The sequence below is a fragment of the Haliotis cracherodii genome, unplaced genomic scaffold (assembly GCF_022045235.1).
Source record: "Haliotis cracherodii isolate W230 unplaced genomic scaffold, xgHalCrac1.p SCAF_3, whole genome shotgun sequence".
Classification (NCBI taxonomy): Eukaryota; Metazoa; Mollusca; class Gastropoda; order Lepetellida; family Haliotidae; genus Haliotis; species Haliotis cracherodii.
In genome coordinates, this window is record NW_027266286.1 from 61,214,426 (window position 1) to 61,237,203 (window position 22,778).

At 39.0% G+C, this 22,778-nt stretch overlaps 1 protein-coding gene across 1 annotated transcript in view; it reads right to left on the bottom strand.

Annotated features, from left to right (window-relative positions):
• Positions 1 to 18,555, bottom strand: part of LOC139474232 (guanine nucleotide exchange protein SMCR8-like) — a 59,906-nt gene extending 41,351 nt beyond the window's left edge. Inside the window, exons 1-10 of the mRNA XM_071257153.1 lie at positions 18,230 to 18,555; positions 16,918 to 17,130; positions 16,116 to 16,204; positions 15,416 to 15,482; positions 14,474 to 14,556; positions 13,307 to 13,352; positions 11,284 to 11,368; positions 10,259 to 10,413; positions 2,597 to 2,741; positions 1,451 to 1,515 (exon numbers count right to left, since the gene is read on the bottom strand). Coding sequence (XP_071113254.1) covers positions 1,451 to 1,515; positions 2,597 to 2,741; positions 10,259 to 10,413; positions 11,284 to 11,368; positions 13,307 to 13,352; positions 14,474 to 14,556; positions 15,416 to 15,482; positions 16,116 to 16,204; positions 16,918 to 17,124 — 942 coding nt within the window. The 5' untranslated portion in view covers positions 17,125 to 17,130; positions 18,230 to 18,555. The remainder of the gene's footprint in view (positions 1 to 1,450; positions 1,516 to 2,596; positions 2,742 to 10,258; positions 10,414 to 11,283; positions 11,369 to 13,306; positions 13,353 to 14,473; positions 14,557 to 15,415; positions 15,483 to 16,115; positions 16,205 to 16,917; positions 17,131 to 18,229) is intronic.
• Between the last annotated feature and the right edge of the window lie 4,223 nt (positions 18,556 to 22,778).

A 22,778-nucleotide genomic window follows, 5' to 3' on the forward strand; every position in this document is an offset into this window, starting at 1 on the left:
AGATCACTGACCAATTTGCCCATGTGTGTGTATGTGTTACAAGAGAGTAGGGCTGGGACGGTTAACGGGTTTTCAAAGTGCTCTTGTCGTCATGGTGGAATGGATATAAACCTACAATGTTCTGAAATAAGAGGTAGTCTAACTGTCGATTTGAAACCTCATATTCATACACTTGAAACCTCGCACTGAAGTGAGTCAGTGAGTGAGTTGGGTTTAACGCCGTTTTTAACATTATTCCAGTTATATCACGGCGTGTCAGCTTCATGTGGGAGGAAGCCTGAAGTGATGCAGGTCTCAGACGTTTACCACTAAGGTGAAACCCACGAGCACGGGTATGGTGCTGACAAACCTAGAAACATAATTGGGGCGAACCAGGATTCGAACCCACAATCATAGGTTTCTGGCATGCCCAAGGGACGCAACTCTGCACAGCGAATCGCGGCGCCTAAGACAACTGGGCCACCCTTGCCCCCCTGCTCCAAGTAAGGTGGGCATGTTGTTGTGTGCAGTGACAAGCTTTTTGTCCGAAGTCAGAGCTGACAGGCAATCTTGAACTCAGGAAAAGCTTGGGTTTTCCTCTAGCTCGAGGCTTTTATATTTTCAACCAGGAGCCAGGTTTTATCCTTAACACAGCACATGGCAGGCTTGATTATTCTGGAAGTTTCTAGTTTCTAGTTTCTATAATGCTGACGGTACTAATGTACAAGTGACAAAAGGGCGATTCTAGACTTGTTTCTAATCTACTTGCTAAATGTGGACTGTAACCATTTGGAAACTCTGATTTCCTGCCAGCTGCCATCACTATTCTGGATTCAAGAACAGAGACAGGCTTGTTTCAAGTCATTCAACAATGACAAAATTCTGGACACTTGTGAGTTCACAATCATAAATAATAGGGCTTATTATTTACTGCTACTACCATTTACTTGACCCATTGTACAGTCAAGTCTCATTAATCCGACAATCGGCTTTATCCGACACTAATGATGGGAACCGATTAAATTAGTGCTATTTAGACCCGTTAATCTGACAGTCTCGCACACCGACTTCGACACCTAATTTGCAAAGAATTAACGAAATCACTCATTAATCAGTCTCGTTAATCCGACACAGTGGTCATCTGCCCGCGAGTTCACAGCCCGTGTTTTGATGCGAGAAGAATCGCCTGATAGCTGCATATTACAACCGCTGTAGAAATAAACTTGCTTTACAATAAACAATTAATGCTTTAAATAAAGACTTGACTGTCAACCTACACCTGTGTGGGATAACATTATCTGTTGTTGTATTAAATCCATGTGGGTGTCTGTGAACCAGGGTGCCGCTGTACAAAACAACCTTAGCACTACGACTGTCGTAAGTCTATGATAAGGTATGGGAGTTAGGATCACCTTAGCGCTAAGATCGCTTTGTACAATGGCACCCAGGGGATTATTTCTAAGCTACTTACAGTGTAGGTGCGATGCCTCTGGAACAATGACAACGTCGTGTCTGCTGCACCATTGAAGGATCCACCTTGAAACAAAAGATTAAAAAATCTGTGAACAGATTGGCCTGCACCCCTACCATGGTTACAGAGAATGGCTTGCTCAATAGGTCATGCTTGAAGTGTACGACATTAACAGCTCTATCATCAGACCATTGTACAATCAAACTGCATTCTCAGCTCCCTGAGAAGTATACACACCAAGCTGCTTGAAGTGCATGACATTAATTGCCCTATCATCAGACCATTGTACAATCAAACTGCATTCTCAATTCCCTGAGAAGTATACACCCAAAGCTGCTTGAAGTACATGACATTTTAAGAGCCCTATCATCAGACCATTGTGAAATCTAACTGCATTCTCAGCTCCCTGAGAAGTATACACCCAAAGCTGCTTGAAGTACATGACATTTTAACAGCCCTATCATCAGACCATTGTGCAATCTAACTGTATTCTCAGCTCCCTGAGAAGTATACACCCAAAGCTGCTTGAAGTACATGACATTTTAACAGCCCTATCATCAGACCATTGTGCAATCAAACTGCATTCTCAGCTCCCTGAGAAGTATACACCCAAAGCAGTTTGTTAGGCACTAGAATGTTAACAAAGTCAAATTTGTAACAAAGCCACTTGCCTAATGAGACACCACATATTTTAGAACCTGTATGGGGTGAGACCAAAACCCTAGAAACTGACGGGCTGTGGCACTGTGGTTAATGCTCACGCTTGTCACGATGTAGGTCTGATTTGATAAGTGAAGCCCATTTCTGATATTTCAAACATGATCTTGATGGAATATTGCCACACAAAGACAGGCAATCACCAAATCTGACCATGGTGAGTGAGTGAGTGAGTGCTTAACGCCGCTTTGAACAGTATTCAACTAATATCGCGGCGTGTAAGTTTTATGTGGGAGGAAAGCCTGAAGTGGTTCCCAAGGGACAGAACTCTGCACAGTGAAATGCAGCGTCTTAGATGACCGGACCACCCATGTCCCTGCTGGGGATCAGTTGCAACCCTGAATTTCAATCACGGACAATGTGTTTCCAAGGACCATCATGTGCCACCTGGTCCAAATTGATAATGAGTCTTTAAAGTCAAATGCTTACATCTGAAAGTAGCACTGGCTTTTCCCTCCGAGAAGAAGTTCTCCTCCAAACTTAGTGTGTCCACATTGGTTGTCTCAGCTTTTAACTTCTGGTGATAAGCACGGTCTTCCAGTGTTTGAAACCGACATTCAACTCGGCGGTCATTCTGCAATAAACAAACAACATTCTGACAAAATTTGAACAGAAAAACTATCAAACATAGTTTAGGAGATGCCACAATTTACTTCTTGTTTGTTTGTTTGTTTGTTTGTTGTTTAACGCCACACTCAGCAATATTCCAGCTCTTTGACGGAGATCTGTATATAATCGAGCCTGGACCAGACAATCCTGAGATAGACATCATGAGCATCGATCCACGCAATCGGGATACAATGACATGCATCAACCAAGTCAGCGAGTCTGACCATGCGATCCTGTTAGTCGCCTTGTACAGCATGCATGGGTTGCTATTCTACCCGTATTATACCCCGGATCTTCAAGGGTCCATTCTGCATATCAGATTTACAGATGACATCACATTTAGAGATGATATCCATGGACAGAATTAACATGAATAAATGGTTTCACTTGACAAGTCTTTGACTTCGAACCTTCACATATCTTGCAACTCAGAGGGGGGCAAACAAAAACATGTTTCTAGGTATAATGTTCATTTATTTATATCACACATCTAGTTATTTCTATTCTAACCTTCACCCAAAACACACAACACACACAGTGTGTAACAAACACAGACATACACACACAGTGTGTAACAAACAAAGTGCATTAGAAATAATGCAGTGTTATCTTTAATAAACCTTTGGATGTTATTCCAAAATAATTACTATACCCATTATCATGATTATCAAACAGACACATCAGTATTAACACATATTGACAACTGTTACAGGACTTTGCAACCAACACATTATCACTTCCTACAATAGTTGATATGTTTGAAGATCCATATATAGAAGCTGACGCTGGTGACTGAAGTGAAAAGTTTCATAAAATATGGAGACAGATATCTATTTTGATATATTTGATATACATTTGTCAAACCTGTTGTCGTCAATCACATCAGAGACCTGAGCATCACCATAATCACATTGAGAGTCAGTTGTAGTCATATGCTGTGAGTAAATCTTGCCCCTTGGGAGGGAGTGAGTGAGTGAAAGTAGCCTTACACTGCAGTATTTTCATCTTCCCTAGGCAAGGGAGTTAACTGACTATAAAAGTCCACTTCCCACCCTTGCCGAACTAGGCTGGAATTTTGGAGTTACATTTTGGCTGGACTAATGAGTTTATGTATAGTCCAATCAAAATCGCAAAATTTTGGTCGACTGCAGACTTTGCAAAGCATGTGTACTGCCAAAAGGGCTTCAAGAGATATGTTGCAAATTGTTTCATGTTTTTAATCAAGGTGCTCAAGTGAATTGATGCACTTTGCAGCGTAAGACCATATTACAATATGGTTCTTGATAATCGATCAGATCGTTTTGAGTGGGCTGCCATTTTGTTTGAAGCAAATGCAAGTGATGAGAGATGGAATCTGATTGGTCACGAGGAGACATAGTAGGGAGATAACTCATACAAGCCACTTGTGGTGCTACGATTGAGCCTGGAAATTCAAGCCTAGTTCAGCAAGGGTGGAAACTATACTTTTATAATCAGTTAACTCCCTTACCTCAGGAAGATGCAGTATTCAGGGAGGTGACAAAGAAGTCACACACTGTAACCAACTTATCCTAAACACTTTCATGATTCCGGGATTGGACATGTCCCTAGCTACCCGACACTCGTTAATCCGACAATCGGCTTTATCCGACTCTAATGATGGGAACCGACAACATTGAATCGTTTAACACTAAAATCCAAACTGGGGGTCATTAAAAACTTGAACTGTAAACATAACGATAATCACTACCCTTAAGACATGAAATCATGAATTCCGAAAAAATGATAATTTAGATAAGGAGTTTCCAATACATTCAAGTCTTGTTAATTCGACACTCGTTAATCTGACAATCGGCTTTATCCGACACTAATGATGGGAACCGATCAAATCAGTGCTCTTTAGACCCATTAATCCGACAGTCTCGCACTCCGACTCCGACACACCTAATTTGCATCAAATAACTGAAATCACTCATTAATCAGTCTTGTTAATCCGACAGTGATCAGCGTACTCCGTGGTCATCTGCCCACGAGTACACAGCCCCGTGTTTTGATGCGAGACGAGTCGGTTGATGGCTGCATATTACAACGGCTGTAGAGATAAACTTGCTTAACAATAAACAATTCATACTTTAAATAAGGACAACAGGATAAATCACATGCTTAGATTACCTCAGTATATTATTCATGTCAGATACAAGTTCTCGCTATCGCCGAGGACATCCAATTACAGGTGGTCACGTCAGAATAACCTTTCGCGAACTATGACCGACCAATGAAATAACTAACAGGAAGTCAACGTTAGCCACTTGGAAAGCAGCTTTCTTAGGCTCTGCGTTACCAGTTTCAAACTTGCGACTTCCATTCCAGACTATGCTTTTAAAATTATTTTGAATAAGTCATACAGTAACAGTTGTTTTGTGTTGAGCTTTAGAAGTTGCATGATTAGAAAACATATTCCGTTAACAATGTAACATAACAATAGCAATATTTCATTTATATTTTTTTATCACATGTTTGTATCTTTATCTATTGTGTAGTTGTCTGATTTTCGATCACGAACGTTGATACTATCTAATTTCATTTATCCGACATACTCGTTAATCCGACATAATCATATGCAACCGACAATGTCGGATTAACGGGACTTGACTGTACATACATGTAACACAAGGATGGAGGAAGCCACGCAATACATCATGTACATAATACCTGTAGATTTCATCATTGTTCATGAAAGCTGCTTGTGCAAATTGTATTTTCATTTTGGTAGAATTATTGTGCAGGTATGAAAAGGCAGGGTTACTAGGCAACATGCATATGGAGATGATCATGATATGAGCGTATCATGTGAACAGAGAGAACATTTTGAAGGATTAATTCAAGGAACGTTGCAGAGAAACTGAAGTTGAATACACTTGGGAAACTTTTCATTTTAGAGGTTTCAAATTATAATCAAGGTAATTCTACCATGACATTAAATGCTTGATTCTGATTGGTTAAAATAAGGTATCAAATTTCCATTTCACACCACTGAATTAAACCTTTTCACACAAATGAGTGCATATAAAGACATTGATAGCTTCCGTATTAATCCATGCTAACCCTCAGAACCATATGCATGATATCGGAACATTATAGGATGTTTTTGGAATCAATTATGACGTCCTAGATCAAACCCAGACTGTTTAATGATAACATTTAATGATAAAGTGTTTGATTCCAAACAAACACTAATAGGTATTGAATCTACAGTGAGATGACTGCAAATTTCAAAACAAGCTTGACACATCCCTTTGTGCAACACCTGTAAATTTTATTTGGAACCGAACATTTACCTAAATAACATTTACCTCAAAAAGCAAAATGATATCAAAACTTACGTAATAACAGAAAGTGATGAATAATGTGGCATCAGTTGAGTCTAGTTTTTGCTGCCAAGCTGTGATATGTTACTGAATTTGAGAATATACTCAGTCGTTGTTCATTGAACTTTCCAACTAATAATATTGCACCACTCACGTTAGTCTAGGAATCAAAACACGTTATAATTATGAAGAAAGATCAGAATTTGAAATTGCCTTGGAGGCAGGTTCCCAGAAAATAAAAGAATCTAAATAAATATCTTTTTTTGGCAGAACTGCACTCGTCAGCAAAATCATGGTCGTTCTAGTAATTGTGATAAAGCTGGGCGACCAATCAGAATGCAGGATTCTAAACTGTCATGGTAGCATGTACTTTTGTCCTTTAGGAGATGTATGGTTATGACAGAGTCAGGGGTTAAAAAGTTATCGATGTATGGAAGTCAACATCAAATTTGAAATTTAAATGATAATGTGAATTGGCAATATATTGATGACAAAATCTAAACATTGACAAAGTTAATTTTTAACCCCTGACTGAATACAGAATAATAGAAGATTATACGTGATGTTAGACAGACACATAAAGAGCGTGTACTAACTCGGTAAGGTGAACCATTCTGCAATGAAATATACGCACAAGATACATTAATCCTCAGCAAGAAGACAAACAATATAGGCATGCTGGACAAAGATAGAGGGTATGTTAATATTGTCTGCTTTGATTATCTGACACATTTAAATGCTGAAATTGATGCATTAATAGCTAAAGCAAATTTTTGCAAGAGCTAGTAAGACAGCAAGGGGATATATGCAATCTGTGAGGAAAGACTAGCTCATGCTGTTACAAGTGCTGCAGCCATTGTTTGTTTGAAATGGGTGTGTAATTAATGAGCTGAAACTGTGACAAAATGTGGGAGGTCAAAGTCTCATATTCACATTATGGCTGTTTCACAAGAGAAACTGCAAACATTAGCTCCATACATCGACTGTACTGAGTGTGGTGTAAGGAGTACATGTATCATGTATCATGTACCCCTGGTGTTATTCCCATTGTGATGGCAAGCTCCATACATCGACTGTACTGAGTGTGGTGTAAGGAGTATCACAATACTCCTGGTGTTATTCCCATTGTGATGGGAAGCTCCATACATCGACTGTATTGAGTGTGGAGTAAGGTGTATCACAATACACCTGGTGTTATTCCCATTGTGATGGGAAGCTCCATACATCGACTGTATTGAGTGTGGTGTAAGGAGTATCACAATACTCCTGGTGTTATTCCCATTGTGATGGGAAGCTCCATACATCGACTGTATTGAGTGTGGTGTAAGGAGTATCACAATACACCTGGTGTTATTCCCATTGTGATGGGAAGCTCCATACATCGACTGTATTGAGTGTGGAGTAAGGAGTATCACAATACACCTGGTGTTATTCCCATTGTGATGGGAAGCTCCATACATCGACTGTATGGAGTGTGGTGTAAGGAGTATCACAATACACCTGGTGTTATTTCCATTGTGATGGGAAGCTCCATACATCGACTGTATGGAGTGTGGTGTAAGGAGTATCACAATACTCCTGGTGTTATTCCCATTGTGATGGGAAGCTCCATACATCGACTGTATTGAGTGTGGTGTAAGGAGTATCACAATACACCTGGTGTTATTCCCATTGTGATGGGAGGCTCCATACATTGACTGTATTGAGTGTGGTGTAAGGAGTATCACAATACCCCTGGTGTTATTCCCATTGTGATGGGAAGCTCCATACATCGACTGTATTGAGTGTGGTGTAAGGTGTATCACAATACACCTGGTGTTATTCCCATTGTGATGGGAAGCTCCATACATCGACTGTATGGAGTGTGGTGTAAGGAGTATCACAATACTCCTGGTGTTATTCCCATTGTGATGGGAAGCTCCATACATCGACTGTATGGAGTGTGGTGTAAGGAGTATCACAATACCCCTGGTGTTATTCCCATTGTGATGGGAAGCTCCATACATCGACTCAGGGGTCCGGAAAATTTAAAATCCCAATCGGACATTTACATTTATGCCACGCCCCCTTCAAACAGCGTGTTTTAGTATGACTTTTTACACACAAATTACAAGTTGTTACGTATTTTATAATATGATGAATTATGAATTGTTTCAATTTAAATTGTTTAATTCACCGGACAATTAATAACAAATAATATCAGAGCCATAATATCATTTTAGATATGGAAAACATACGTTTGTTTCTGTTATAATAACGATCTGTCAACGTTGTGAACATTCTAATTAATATTCATGAGTCTGCTCAAGTGTACACGTTGTAACATTTGGATCGAGACTATTATCCCATATTTGGTTATCACGTGACCTCACGGGAAAAGTTTTTTTTTTAAACTAAAGATTATTTAAAAACAAGACAGATAATATAATCATAAATCCTAAACTATCGTTGATAGCAATAGTTATTTGAAAACTTTTTCATCTGTACTTAATTATTGACCATAAAAAAATTTGATATCAATCGTCACAGAAAGCAAAATGGCGGTCAATCAAGATTCAATATACGACTAGCTACTGAAAACAATAAAATCTGCAAATCCTCATTGTATGTCAACCAAGTGAAAGTCGTTAGCCACGACTTACAAAATGATCATTCAGACTTTGTGGGTTTGTCAGATCCGCTCGACTGATCTGCATTGGTCGACTGGCTGTCGTCACGCTTTCGCTTCTTGTCTGAGGTTATACGTATCGTAGCATTGTGAGGATAGTGAGGTACATCGATGCTGCAAGGTATTTATGTACAGTTGTAAACACATTTTACTCAAATTAACAAGATGTTCTCAGTAATAAATCCTCGATTAATCAGTGTCAACTCAGTTTATTGCCTATTACAGTGATTGACCGATTGGACTATCATTCTAGGTACGATGTATTTACAGCAATCAAAACAAACAAAGCTTGTCAGTGTAGATAATCTTCATTGTGTTACAATTGTAGACAGAAATTGCTTAGTCCTAACTGTTGATCATGTCCGGTCAAAATTTAAGAATGTCCGGACAATACTTTTTAAAATGTCCGGACAGAAAAATTTAAATGTCCGGTAAGCAATATTTTAAACCGGCCATTTGAGATCCCCAATCGGACATGTCCGGCGCATATGACGGTTTCCGGACCCCTGCATCGACTGTATTGAGTGTGGTGTAAGGAGTATCACAATACCCCTGGTGTTATTCCCATTGTGATGGGAAGCTCCATACATCGACTGTATTGAGTGTGGTGTAAGGAGTAAACATTTCTGGCATTTGGATAAAGTGTCAAACATTGCTCTGGAAGACAGCCACAGTGTGCTGTGAAAACACACATCCACAATTTTTACAGTTTGTGCTTTGTTTCTGAAATAATGTTGGTATGTTTGGCTTGATTCCTGCAATCTGCTGGTATGGCTGCAGCACTGTCGTACCATGGATGTTATAGAATCACAGAATGTGTCCCTCTCACAATTAGCCATAGCAGGTCTAGGCAAGGAAACAAAGACCACAAACAAAGAATTGGTCAGTCCAAAATGATCAAATGAAAGTTGAAAGATTTGATGATGACAATGAAAATGATGTCAGCATGTTCGAAACAATAAGACAAGTGTTCTTTTTTAACATAACATGTTGATTATTCATTCCTGCTTTTAGTTTTGATGACATCTTTATTGAAATGAAGCATAAAGAAGAAACTAAGTAAAACAAGGAGGAGGTGGCACTTGTATGAGTGAGTGAGTGAGTGAGTGAGTTGGGTTTAACGCGCTTTTAACAGTATTCCAGTTATATCGCGGCGTGTCAGCTTAACATGGGTGGAAAGTCCGAAGTGATGAGATCTCAGACAGTTAAACCTACGAGCACGGGTATGGTGCTGACAAACCTAGAAACATAATCAGGGCAAACCGGGATTCGAACCCACAATCATAGGTTTCTGGCGTGCCCATGGGACGCAACTCAGCACAGCAAATCGCGGCGCCTTAGACAATGTTAGAAGACTGGGCCACCTGTGCCCCCAGGTGGCACTTGTAAGACAGAAATGGTAGGTATAGTTCTTATGGTCCATCTTTTACTTTACAGAAGTATTTGAAAAACAAACAACTTTCTCACCAGTAGGGGCCGGAGCGTTGTGAGGATTTCCTTCACCTCGTCCATTGACGCTAGAATATTCTGTAGGTCTTGGTACGTTTCTTCCTCTGCATGACGCCTCTCTTCCTCCCCAGACTCAGATTCTGGATGTGATGTTTTCTTCATCCTCAACTGCCCTGTACAAAGGATGTTCTCATACATTTATTATCAATGCAAAAGATATACAGTACCATGTATGTACCCGTGAAGATCCGGGGTAGAATAGGTCTTCAGCAACCCATGCTTGCTGTGAAAGACAAGTATGCTTATCGTACGAGGTGACTAACGGGATAGGGTGGGTGGTCAGGCTCGTTGACTTATCTAAAGCATGTCATTGTATTCCAATTGCGTGGATTGATGCTCATGATGTCAATCACTGGATTGCCGGGTCCATGCTGAATAATTTACATACTGTCATCATATAGCTGGAATATTGCTATGTGCAACGATAAACAACAAACAAACAGACTTTATCATGACACATACAGAAAGTCCTTTATCATGGTACATACAAGGTCCTTTATCAAGGAACATACAGCATGTACAAGATTCTTTATCAAGGTACATAGGATGTTCTTTATCATGGAACATACAGCATGTACAAGGTTCTTTATCATGGTACATAGGATGTTCTTTATCATGGAACATACAGCATGTACAAGGTCCTTTATCATGGTACATAGGATTTTCTTTATCATGGAAAATACATCTACAAGGTCCTTTATCATGGTACATAGGATTTTCTTTATCATGGAACATACAACATCTACAAGGTCCTTTATCATGGTACATAGGATGTTCTTTATCATGGAACATACAGCATCTACAAGGTTCTTTATTATAGTACATAGGATGTTCTTTATCATGGAACATACAACATGTACAAGGTCCTTTATCAAGGTACATAGGATTTTCTTTATCATGGAACATACAACAAGTACAAGATTCTTTATCAAGCTACATCATTTTTAACAATCATAATTTAAAGGATAAATACACAACATTACCTTTTGTAAAATCCAGGTCACTGAGGTATCGGTCAAGGTCACGGACAAAGACCATTCTATTTCCGTACTTCAAAAAGCGAGCTACCTACAATTGAGAATACAGTGTAGTACTATGTACTGTGTAATGCTACCAGTATGTGGCCTTAACCGTGACTAGTCCATAGGCTGCACTGAGCAAATTATGCAGGCTCATTTGTTGAAACAGGGATGAATCTGGAACTGCTCAGAGGCCGATATTTTGCCCCACGTCTGCAGCAATTTACAGTAAATAATTCCAATTTAAAACATAATAAATCCCCATTTCCTCAGAATTTTACAAAAGTATAAACAGTAAAATAATTCAATATTGACAAAATCACACTCTTTTCCCCAAAATATGCCTCCCTAGGGCATTTAGTTGATAAATCTCTGTAAAATATAACATTCATTGAGGCAAGAAAGTAAGTGAGTTGGGTTTAAAACCCCTTTGAACAATATTCCAGTTATATTATGGTGTTAAAGCTCGAAGTGATTCGGGTATCTGATGTTTACCACTTTGGTGAAACCCACAAGCACGAGTAGGGTGCTGACAAACCTAGAAACAACTGGGGAGAGCTGGCATTCAAACACGCAATCATAGGTTTCTGGCATGTCCAAGGGACGCAACTCTGCACAGTGAAGAGTGGTGCCTCAAACTAGGACTGGGACGGGTAACTCGGCTACTTGGATCGGGTGGGTACTGAGTAGGACCCAGGTGCCTACAGGACTACCTGGACCCAACTTCGGTGTATGCATGACCACATCGTTTCATATGTGTATCTAAATACAGTTTGCCACGGCTATACTGTCATTCCCAATCGGACATTTTGTACTTATCTCTTGACACCAACAGCGGGTACCAGGGTAGGGTCGGGTAATAGGGGTGTGGGTACCCGGGCAGTAAATTTGGACTTGTCTCATCCCTACCTCAAATGAGCTACAACCATCTCAATATCAAAATCAATATAACATGCAGTTACCTCCCTTTACATGTGCACTGCTATACTGCGTATCTTGTGTTGTGGTGTATATGGTGTCTATGTCTCGCAAAATAAGACTAAAATAGCAATCAGCTGTTCACACATTTTCTCCCCGATCTATCAGGTCTATGGGTGATTTAGTTTTAGTTTTTCATTTAGTTAAAAAAATGTCATGGCCAATATCAAACATGGAAAGAAATTTCATAGGAATTGATAGGAATACCGAAGACTTCGTATCTCTTACAACTAAGGTTCGTTTCAAAGTGAGTTCACGTTGAGTTAATGTGATTTGCTGATCAGATCATACAAGATTTCACCAAAATTAATGTAAACAGAAATGAATGAAATCTTGGAGAAAGGTAATACAATAGAGTACAAACGAAAGTCCAGATACACAATAAACACTTTTATAGCCAGACAGTGTTATCATGCGTCTTCCGGTGTTAGGTGCTCAAGATAAGGTTTTCGCATTGTAAAATAAAATCATAAGTTCATTGTATGTGTATATTATACACACACTGGTAGTCCACACGTGAAGATTCCTGGTAGGTCTTCAGCAACCAATGCTTGCCATAAAAGACGACTATGCTTGTCGCAAGAGGCGACTAACGGGATCGGGTGGTCAGGCTCGCTGACAAGGTTGATGCATGTCATCGTATCCCAATAGTGTGGATCGACACTCAGGATGCCAATCACTGGATTGTCTGGTTTTCATTATTTACAGACCGACGTCATACAGATGGAATATTGCCGAGTGCGGCATTAAACAACAAACAAACAAAATATCAAGGAATACATTTATGTAGGGAGGCCCTTTCCCAGGTTGATTGTACAAAACTGTTTATTAAGTTACATACTAGTTCCACCCCCCGCCCTCCCCCCCCAAACTATTTTTGCAAAAGCCATTGCCTGAGAACCATTTCTTTTATTTTTTGAAGCCTTAGTGACTTGCAAGGGAGAAGAAACTTTAACTACCATGACTACCCAGGTAATATCATGTGAAAAATATAAAACATTGCTCTCACCTTTCTGAACTGTGCCGAAAGCTCTTCATAGAAAGTCATAATTTTCCTGAAATCGATGGATTAAAAGGATAAATTAAGCGCACATTGAATATTCAGCAGAGTAGAGGTTTCACCCATCAATATGAAAAATGATATATGAAGGAATATATTTGAAACTTGGACTTTCCTTTGTTACATACAATCAGTAGATGCCTTGCCTTTCTGATATTTCTTGTCTGTTCTCTTGACATGACAAGCTATAGATAAAGGGAGGTAATGCAAAAAAGCATTGAATACACAACATTATCTCCCCTTGTCCATGTGTAAACCATTGCAATGTTTAGCTTTTGATATCATGGCAATAAACAGAAACAAAATCACAAACTTGAAGATTTGTATTTTTAAAGTCAGTTAATGCAAACTTTTCTGTCAATAAAGACGTCATAATATATGCTTACTTCAGCATCTGGCAATATTTAGTAACAGACCCCTCCAAGCATTTAGATTTTAGGTTGTTACTATGCTAGAATGCACAACAATGTAATCGTTCTATGATTTGACAGGAATTGGGCCAATTATACGTGTAAGCGTTTGAGGCAATCTCATAAAAATTAGATCTTTTACTCCGATCTGATATCCCTGTGCATGATTATCTAACAAACCATCTATAGGCAGTCATGTCAGGTGAGCTTTCTAATTGGCAAATGAGCATGGAGGTTTCTAAATTCTCGTACAAAGAAGCATTCAGAAAAGCACTGCTGTTTTCTGTATATTGAAAATTAAAGTTAAACGGACAGTTCCAAATGTAATAATAAAGGCCATAGCATTGTATTGTTCTTGATATTTTACACACCCTGACTTTCTGAGCACTTTGGCAGCTAAACCCAAAACAGGGTACCATTAAAGAATTATTTCTGTTCTGTCTTGGTGTTCTTTTGTTACAATCAAAATTTCAAAACTGATGTGGAAAATTAATTAAGCCGTTGCATCTGATTGACTGAGCGAAGTTTGACGACCTTTCTCAATAAAGGATGTTAACATTCTTAACATCCTTTATTGAGAAAGGTCGGTCAAACTTCGCTCAGGATTCACATGATGAGACTTAGATGGGTTGTCTGATCTTCATGCCAAGAGGTATGGTAAAGGAGTATCAGAGATAAATAGAACTGTTTTGGGGGGAGACGCTACCTTCTCTCACTGGTGACATAGGCCATACAGAAAGGACGTACAAAACCACGAGCTTCATTGTCATACAATACAAAATGGTGAACCTGAAACAAAAGGAAAATTAAAATTAAACTGCATAAACCTTGTAAACCTTAAACACGTAGTTTAAAATATGTCATATTTGCAAAAAAATTGTAAGAAAGACATATAAAAACATCATTATTGAATATGATATATATTACCATGTTTACCAAATGGTTAAAATAGGGCCAAATAATTTTCAATAAATTTCACTTAGAATGACTGAGAATGTTGGTCATTGTTTATGGGTTATCTGCCTGCAACAAGAAAATGATGAAGATGTCCCTTGTCATGTATATAACCACCAGATAAAAGAAATAGGGGCATATAATTTTCGATAATGATAAATTTCACTAAGAATTATGAATTATTCATTCTTGCATATTGTCCATCGTTTATTATCTGTTCTTTGTGAATGGAGGTTAAACATGTGAGGTGAGGTGAAATGGGGTTTAGCGTTGCGTCCAAGATTATTGCATTTACATAGTGACTTGCTTGCACGTGTGTGTGTGTGTGGCTCCTTGTACTAGTCCAGTCTGATGCCGATTTATAGTACTAGCCCACTGAGATACCATGCTGCAGTTTAACATGAATACCCCACTCAGACATAGTATACTGACTCCGAGCAGACCAGTCCTTGTTTTAGCCCCTTAATGTCGAGTGCGAGGCTGGGTAACAACAAGTACCATCTTTTAACATCTTTTGTTATGACGCAGCCGTTGAACATGTCCCCAGACCCTACTCGACAGATATTCCATTCCATGATTGTCTGTAAGTTTTTCATTAAATATCCTATCCTTTCAATAAATGTCCTAATAATAACTTATCAGAGCATCGGAAGCATTCTAACATGTTTAACAACTCCCAGTTGAAGACACTTACAAAGCTGTAGACTCCATCCCTGTCTTCTGATATAACAACCTGTGTATCCTCGGAAATGCTAAATCCTCTGAAAGAGAGAGAGAGAAAGAGAGATTACAAGTCAATGCCAGAGTTTCCGATTGACAGTAACAAAAAATACTGATCATACTAACTTTTCAACAGACTAACAGGTGAATAAAAAACATCAAAAACACATATTCACACCTTACCATTATCACTTGCTTCTGTTTTCACAAGCAAAAGGGGCGGTCGGGTAGCCTAGTGGTTAAAGCGTTCGATTCCCAACATGGGTACAATGTGTGAAGCCCATTTCTGGTGACCCCCGCCGTGATATTGCTGGAGTATTGCTAAAAGCGGCGTAAAACCATACTCACTCACTCACAAGCAAAGAGAGGAGAGTGTCGTCTGCTTGTATATGCACGGATTTGCAAGATACTCTCAAACTCAAACAAAATAAAGATTAATAATTCAGGATAAGCCAAAATGAATCATCATCAGTGTTCTTATTCCTGTTCTTTGTCAGTTATTTTTTGTCAAAAGTAATGACCTTCGATTTGAAATGGCAATAAATTCTACCAGAAAGATTGATTCTTGTATCCATCTTATTGTCCTAGAACATTTAATGCTTTGAAAACAAAAGCACTTGGGTGTATTTTCCCTTTTTAGTGGTGTACATGGCTATGGTCATGATGATACTTACACAGAGTTTGTTTGGTGGTCAACCGCCATGATTTTCACAGAAAAAGTGTTTTGGTCAAAGTTTCCTCCACCGTTTTTGGGTATCAGCATCTGTAAAAAAAACCCCATTGTGATTCATTACCTGATATTTTCGCATAATTTCATACGGTGGAATTTGCAGTGATTGTCCTTCAGATTTGCTATGGTAGTATTGTAAACCTTAAATTAAATTGTATACATTTACATACTTATCCCATCTCACACTTTGCAATTTTTCCTTCTTTACCTTATCATGCTTATGTTGAAAAATACTTGAACAAAGTTTCCAGCTTCTAAAAACATTTAACCTGAACACATACCAGCATCACCATGGTCACTTCCCAAACAAATGGGTCACGCACTGTAATCCTCATTATAAGGAAGGGCAAACTATTTCTTAAAATTATTATCTCTCCTTGGCGAAATAACATTCACCAACTTAGATGATAGATAAAATTTATTCCACTGGTTTGCACACATAAATTGCAAAAGGCACATCTGAACATCTATAGTTGTTCCCTGTGGCATACTAGAAAATAAATAATTTCCATTCCTGTAAGCACACTGAGTCACTGCCCGAAACAATACCATGAAAACAGATCATGCCGAACTTTCTCGACTGAACGTGTTCATAGTGGATCAGGGTCCACTTGCACAATGCGATCTTAGCGCTACGACTATAGTTAGCCTGTGTTAAAGTATGGGAGTTACGATCATCTTAGAGCCAAGATCATATTCAAAAAGGAAAGAAAAGGAAAGAAGTGACACTATATAGTATTACACACCACTGGTTTGGGGCCCTCTATTTCTGAAAATTCGGCCACAATGATGAAATCCTCCTCAAAGCCCGCTCTGTTTGTCCTACTTGTCCATGGCTGAGGGACATGAAATGTAGGCAGAAGATAGGACGGCAGGAACATCTTGTCAGGATCCGACACCAGGTTCTCACTCGGAATGTACGAGGTGAACTGGGCATACTCGGCTCCAATCATAATTTTCTGAAACAACATATCATAAATTCATTGTGCATCCATTTTTCACCATGTTCACCAAACATGCACATCAAAGGGTGACCTATGACCTATGTCCTGTCACTGTTGTCATGTGTGAATCTGACATCTTGTCTGTGCGTTATTAGGGTTTTCATTAAATGACCAATAATTAACTTGAAACGTCTATTTGCCTTAATACAATGTAGTGATAACAATACATAATCACAAGGGCACCCATCAAAAATCCTGAAATTCTACAAACTCTTAGTATACCTTTAACATAAGACAAACTGATTCTGGCTAACCATTGGCCAACCGGCTAATGCGAATGGCTATCCCATAAATACACCATACACTTTATGTTAGCAAAGGAATAAAGTGAGTTTTGAATGACTTGTTTTAATCCTGCTAATTTTTTTGCTCATCATTTGGAATTGAGTCAAGTCTCCACAGTCTTTCTTCACTGTATGACATTACATTAACGAAAAATAGATTCATCAGTATGAACACGAAAATAAAAGCATTCATAATGTAACCATGTTTAACTTTTGAAAAATCTTACTATTTTTCCGGGATTCTGTTTGGACATAGGCATCCTTACTGGTTATTATGATATTATACACAAGACTAAACATGCAGTATTCTAAAACAACTCATGAGAATGAGGTTCAGCAAGAGGAAGCTACAAACATCTATGTTGACGCAGGTTCGTAAATTAAAACCCATCATGACTTAGTAAACGTAGAAATGTGTGATCTGGATATGGAATGGATAAAATATCACCCACACAGACATGTCAATCCCCAAACAATGCATCTCGGTACATCTTCAGTATTGTATTTCTGTAAAGCTTGGGTCAAAGGTCGGTGGATTGGTGATGGTCCAAACACTATTATCTATAAGCTATAATCTCTTCTGGTCTATTTAGATCACCGAACTACACTATACGTATCGCACTGTGTTCCCTCAATACATGTTACCAAAGACGTATATAGAATATACATCCGTGATGTTACTGATCCAGTTTTGCTGCTTGGCAGTCATTGAAGGTTGGAATTTTTACGCTAGTTAAAGAATATTGAGAAAAATAAAAATAATTTGCTACCTTTTCTTTCTAGCAATAGTCAATCCAGCGCTGCAAACCTGAGCCAGTTATTTCCAACTCAGCGTCAAACGGTCACCACTAATCTAGTAGGCCAGCTGTCACGTTCAGCACTGCCAACAACACTTAACATTACTCTCAACGTCGTGCATTACAGAACATTATGAGTGAAAAACGAATCCACGTTCCATGCGAAAAATTGACAGTTTTGCATTTCAGGGGATAAATTCTCGACCGAACATTTACTGTCACTGAGCTCTAATCTGTCTCAAGGCATTTTAATTCTGGTTGGAAAAAAACAACGGTGCACTTTAGCTGCACCGCCTCCATACGCTCCATACAGCTGATATGCACAACTTCCGGGATTAGCTTTGCGCGACATATGATTAGTTAGTTTCGTATTAAGTATATGTTTTTGATATTAATGTGACACTGGTGCTATTATTTTAACGATATTTAACTATATTTAATTTTACTAAATAGAATCGCAAAATAACATCATTGAATGCACAGCAGTTTTTGTATTTTACTTTTTGTACGAAAAGTGTTGTAAACAAAACATATCACCATGCTCTGTAAACACGTGTTCTTTCCCACGTTGTGACATTACTGTTTACTCTTAGCTGGTTAGTTCACCATATGTCGCGCGCCTAGTTCTGACAGGGCTAAGGGACTGGTTATTTGCTTTCGTTGGATTAAGTCAAAGTCACATATGGGCAAAACTGTCTCGGGGAGAGGCTTGTAAAAGAATGAGGTGAAATAGTTTTTGCTAAACTGACGTGACCGAGGGCGGGTTTGCATCTGTGCATGGGGTATCTTTCAACAAAATGTCACAAAAAACGTCTTAGGCTATTATTGTGACATGTTTGTAAATTGTACGGTACTAACTTGGTTGCTGCATGTCATCGTGACCCAATGGCGTAGATCGATGCTCATTATGTCAATCACTGGATTGCCTGTCAAGACTCGATTGTATTATTTATACAGACTGCCATCTCTCTCTCTCCCCCCCCCCCCCCCCCCCCCCCCCTCTCTCTCTCTCTCTCTCTCCCTCTCCCTCCACACCCTCTCTCTCTCTAGCGGGAATATTGATGAGTGCGGCATTAAACAAACATTAATTGTATGTGTACTAGCTGTGTATAGTGATATGGTTCAAGAGTTCTATCATGATATAACATTATATTTTCATATGATAATTAGATCCACAGCAATGGCTGTTATAAGTTATCATTTTGTAATATTTATACAAAATTTCATATAATTATAGTTAAGCAAGTAATACATTAATCAAAGTAAAATGCAGATACAAAATATCAGTAGTGTCAGTTATTGCTTTTTAGATAGATGCTAGCCTAAGGCAGAGACCATATACCGATATATGGTCTCTGCCAAAGGTAACAAAAACACATCTGACAGACATACTATTCAATAAGACAAAAGTTATGTCTACATAGTTTAATAGATTGAAAGCTTTTAGATAAATACTAGCCTAAGGTAACAAGTTTCCAACTCCCTGATACAATATTGAAGAGGACAAAAGATATTTCTACATAGTTTTATAGATTGCCTTGAACTATTTTATTTAGGTAAATCTATCAGCACCTATATTAGAATAACATTCAGCCAATATTAAGACTCAATAAGGATTAGCCCCCAGATAAGCTCGTCTATAGTGCATTAAGGATTAGCCCCAATACAAGCTCGTCTATAAGTGATACCTTCATCTCCTTACAAGCACCCAGTAAAGATGTCAACAAGATTAGTGTCAGTCCAACAGGATTAACAGGATTAAATATTCCCCTCTGTCTAGCCATTCATTAACCATAGGGCACACCCCATCGTGTATCATCCAATAATATTCCTTTTATTGTTCTAATTTTTGTTAAATACATACGGTTGTACTGACTCTCTGTGGCACCCTCAGTAAAGTTAAGATATTGTAAATTATTCCTTGTTCTTGTAAATAAAATTGTAATTAGTCTCCTGTGACTACGGCATTTTGCTGACTAATTCCCCCAAGAAAACCAGCTTGCCATTTGGAAGGTTTTGTTCCTCAGAACAGAACCATAACAGTTCTTAACTTGGTGGGGTTGGCACCCCCATTATATGAACACTTCTAGGCCCCCTGCACATAAATCAATATTTATATGAATTACCTGCAGGATTATCTTTCCAAAGGTTCTTTATGTAACCCTCAATTAAACAGTCTAGATACTGCACACATACTATATGCTGGACCCGTGAAGATCCGGAGTAGAATAGGTCTCCGGCAACCAATGCTTGCCCTGAAGGCGACTATGCTTGTCGTAAGAGGGGACTAACGATATTGGGTGGTAAGGCTCGCTGACTTGGTTGATATATGTTTTTGATGCTGATGATATCAGTCACTGCATGATTTCCTGTTCCAGACTTGATTATCCACAGACTGCCGTCATATAGCTGGAATATTGCTGAGTGCAGTGTGAAACAAATAACAAACAAACTATATGCTGATGATCTTGTATTGTTATCACATTTCTCGAAAAGTCTGCTAAATAGTATAAACAAGCTTTCAATCTTCTGGGATGAATGGAAGCTGAAAATTAACCTCAGCAAAACTAAGACTGTTGTATGAAGCAGTGGCACCAGGAACCCGTTCCACAAAGCGATCTTAGCGCTAAGTTGGTCGTAACTCCCATACTTCAGCATAGGCTTACGATCAACGTAGCACTAAGATCGCTTTGTGGAACGGGGCCCTGGTGTCCATCAGCGCTACAGAAACAATAACACCATTGACATTTGTGACTCTGAGTCCCACTAGGGCTGGGATGAGTCCAAATGAACTACCCGGGCACCACCCACCCCGTTATTACCTGACCCTACCATGGTACCTTCTGTAGGTCTCAAGAGATTGGTACAAAATGTCTGATTAGGGATAGATTGACCGTAGCCTTTGCAAAATATTTAGATACACAAATAAAACGATCTGGTCATCGAACACTGGAGTTTTATCTTTATTCAAACATGTAAAATTCAGAAGGAATGGGTTCATAGTCAGAAAGAAATGTGAACATTAGTGACTTGTAGTGTAACCATAGAGTTCCAGATAGTTTTCTCATAAAACAACATATGACCTACCTAGTGCCCGGGTAGTCCTGTGGGTATCCGGGTCCTACTCAGTACCCACCTGACCCGAGGACCAGAGTTACCCGTCCCAGCCCTAACTCCTACACATATTTAGGGGTGACCATGGATCCCTCAAACAGGCAATGACTACCTTTCAGTAGGAACAGCAGGCCTGTGAAATGAAAAAATAAGAAAGGCATGGCCTAATGTATCATGATGCTGCTATGATGGGGGACTTGCTGTTTCAAGGGTAAAACTCAAAACTGTCATGGTTGCATACAATTACAACACTTATTGACAGTGTTCAGACTGACAAGACTGGCATAAATGAACTCCAGATACATTCATGGAATTATTGCACAACAAATTTATTGACATCTACAATAATGATTCAATATACAGCAAAAGACAAAACACACAAGCTGAGAATCATTACTGACAAATTACAAATAAAATCTTGTGTTAGTTTTGTCAGAAACGAGCCTTCGGCAAGCTCTGACCAAAGTGCGTCTCTGTGCCCAGTAGCTGGCATTTAGAGAGGGCGATCTATAAACCAACTAAATGAGCGAAGATGATGTAAGCTGTACCACTTGGGAGCGGTTGAAGATGAACACTGCTTCCTCCTGAACATCTCTCTCACTACTATGGCATTATCTTCCCCAGCCCATATCTTCAATGCCGATAATATCACTGCTATCTAATTCTTACTAAATCCATCCCCAGCATGTTTAAACTGCGGTATCCCGAATTTGATTTTTACGAAATCCCCCCCCCCCCCCCCCATCTCAAGGGATGGTCTTTTGGCTGTTTTCATATTGCTTAACATTTATTGATTGTCCATAGCCTGACTTCATATTGCCGGAACATTTCTAACAGGATTCACACACACACACACTTACGAAACAAGTGTAGACATTGATCATGCTGTCGACCACAGATTGCCTCTCCAAGACTACTGGTGCATCTAGATTTCATAACCACACACTTATTACACATTAGAGACTTTGTACCTGATATATATAAATATATATATTAATATACATGATATATTTCGTATCAGGTACACCCTTTGTGACTTAGTCTGACATATAATTGCATGACATTAAGGGTCAAGGTCACACAGAATGAACCTCCGGGTAGGCATGAAAAAGTGTGAGTACTGAATAACTTGAGTATTTATGTTTGGAATTATAAAAAGTTTGTAAAAATCTCCTCAGTTATTGACAGGCAGCTGTGATAAGGCTGTAATGATGCAGACTGCAGGGTAAAACAACAGACACATTCATGCAGTCAACCACTGAAATGTGTGCTCCAGACTTGACAGACAGACTGTGATGATATACGTGTATTCTTGCTGGCAACATTGTCAATAGTGTCACTTGTTCAAGCATTACCAACTGATGTATGTTTCAATTAACTGTTTCAGTGACCTTTCATCCCTGAGGTC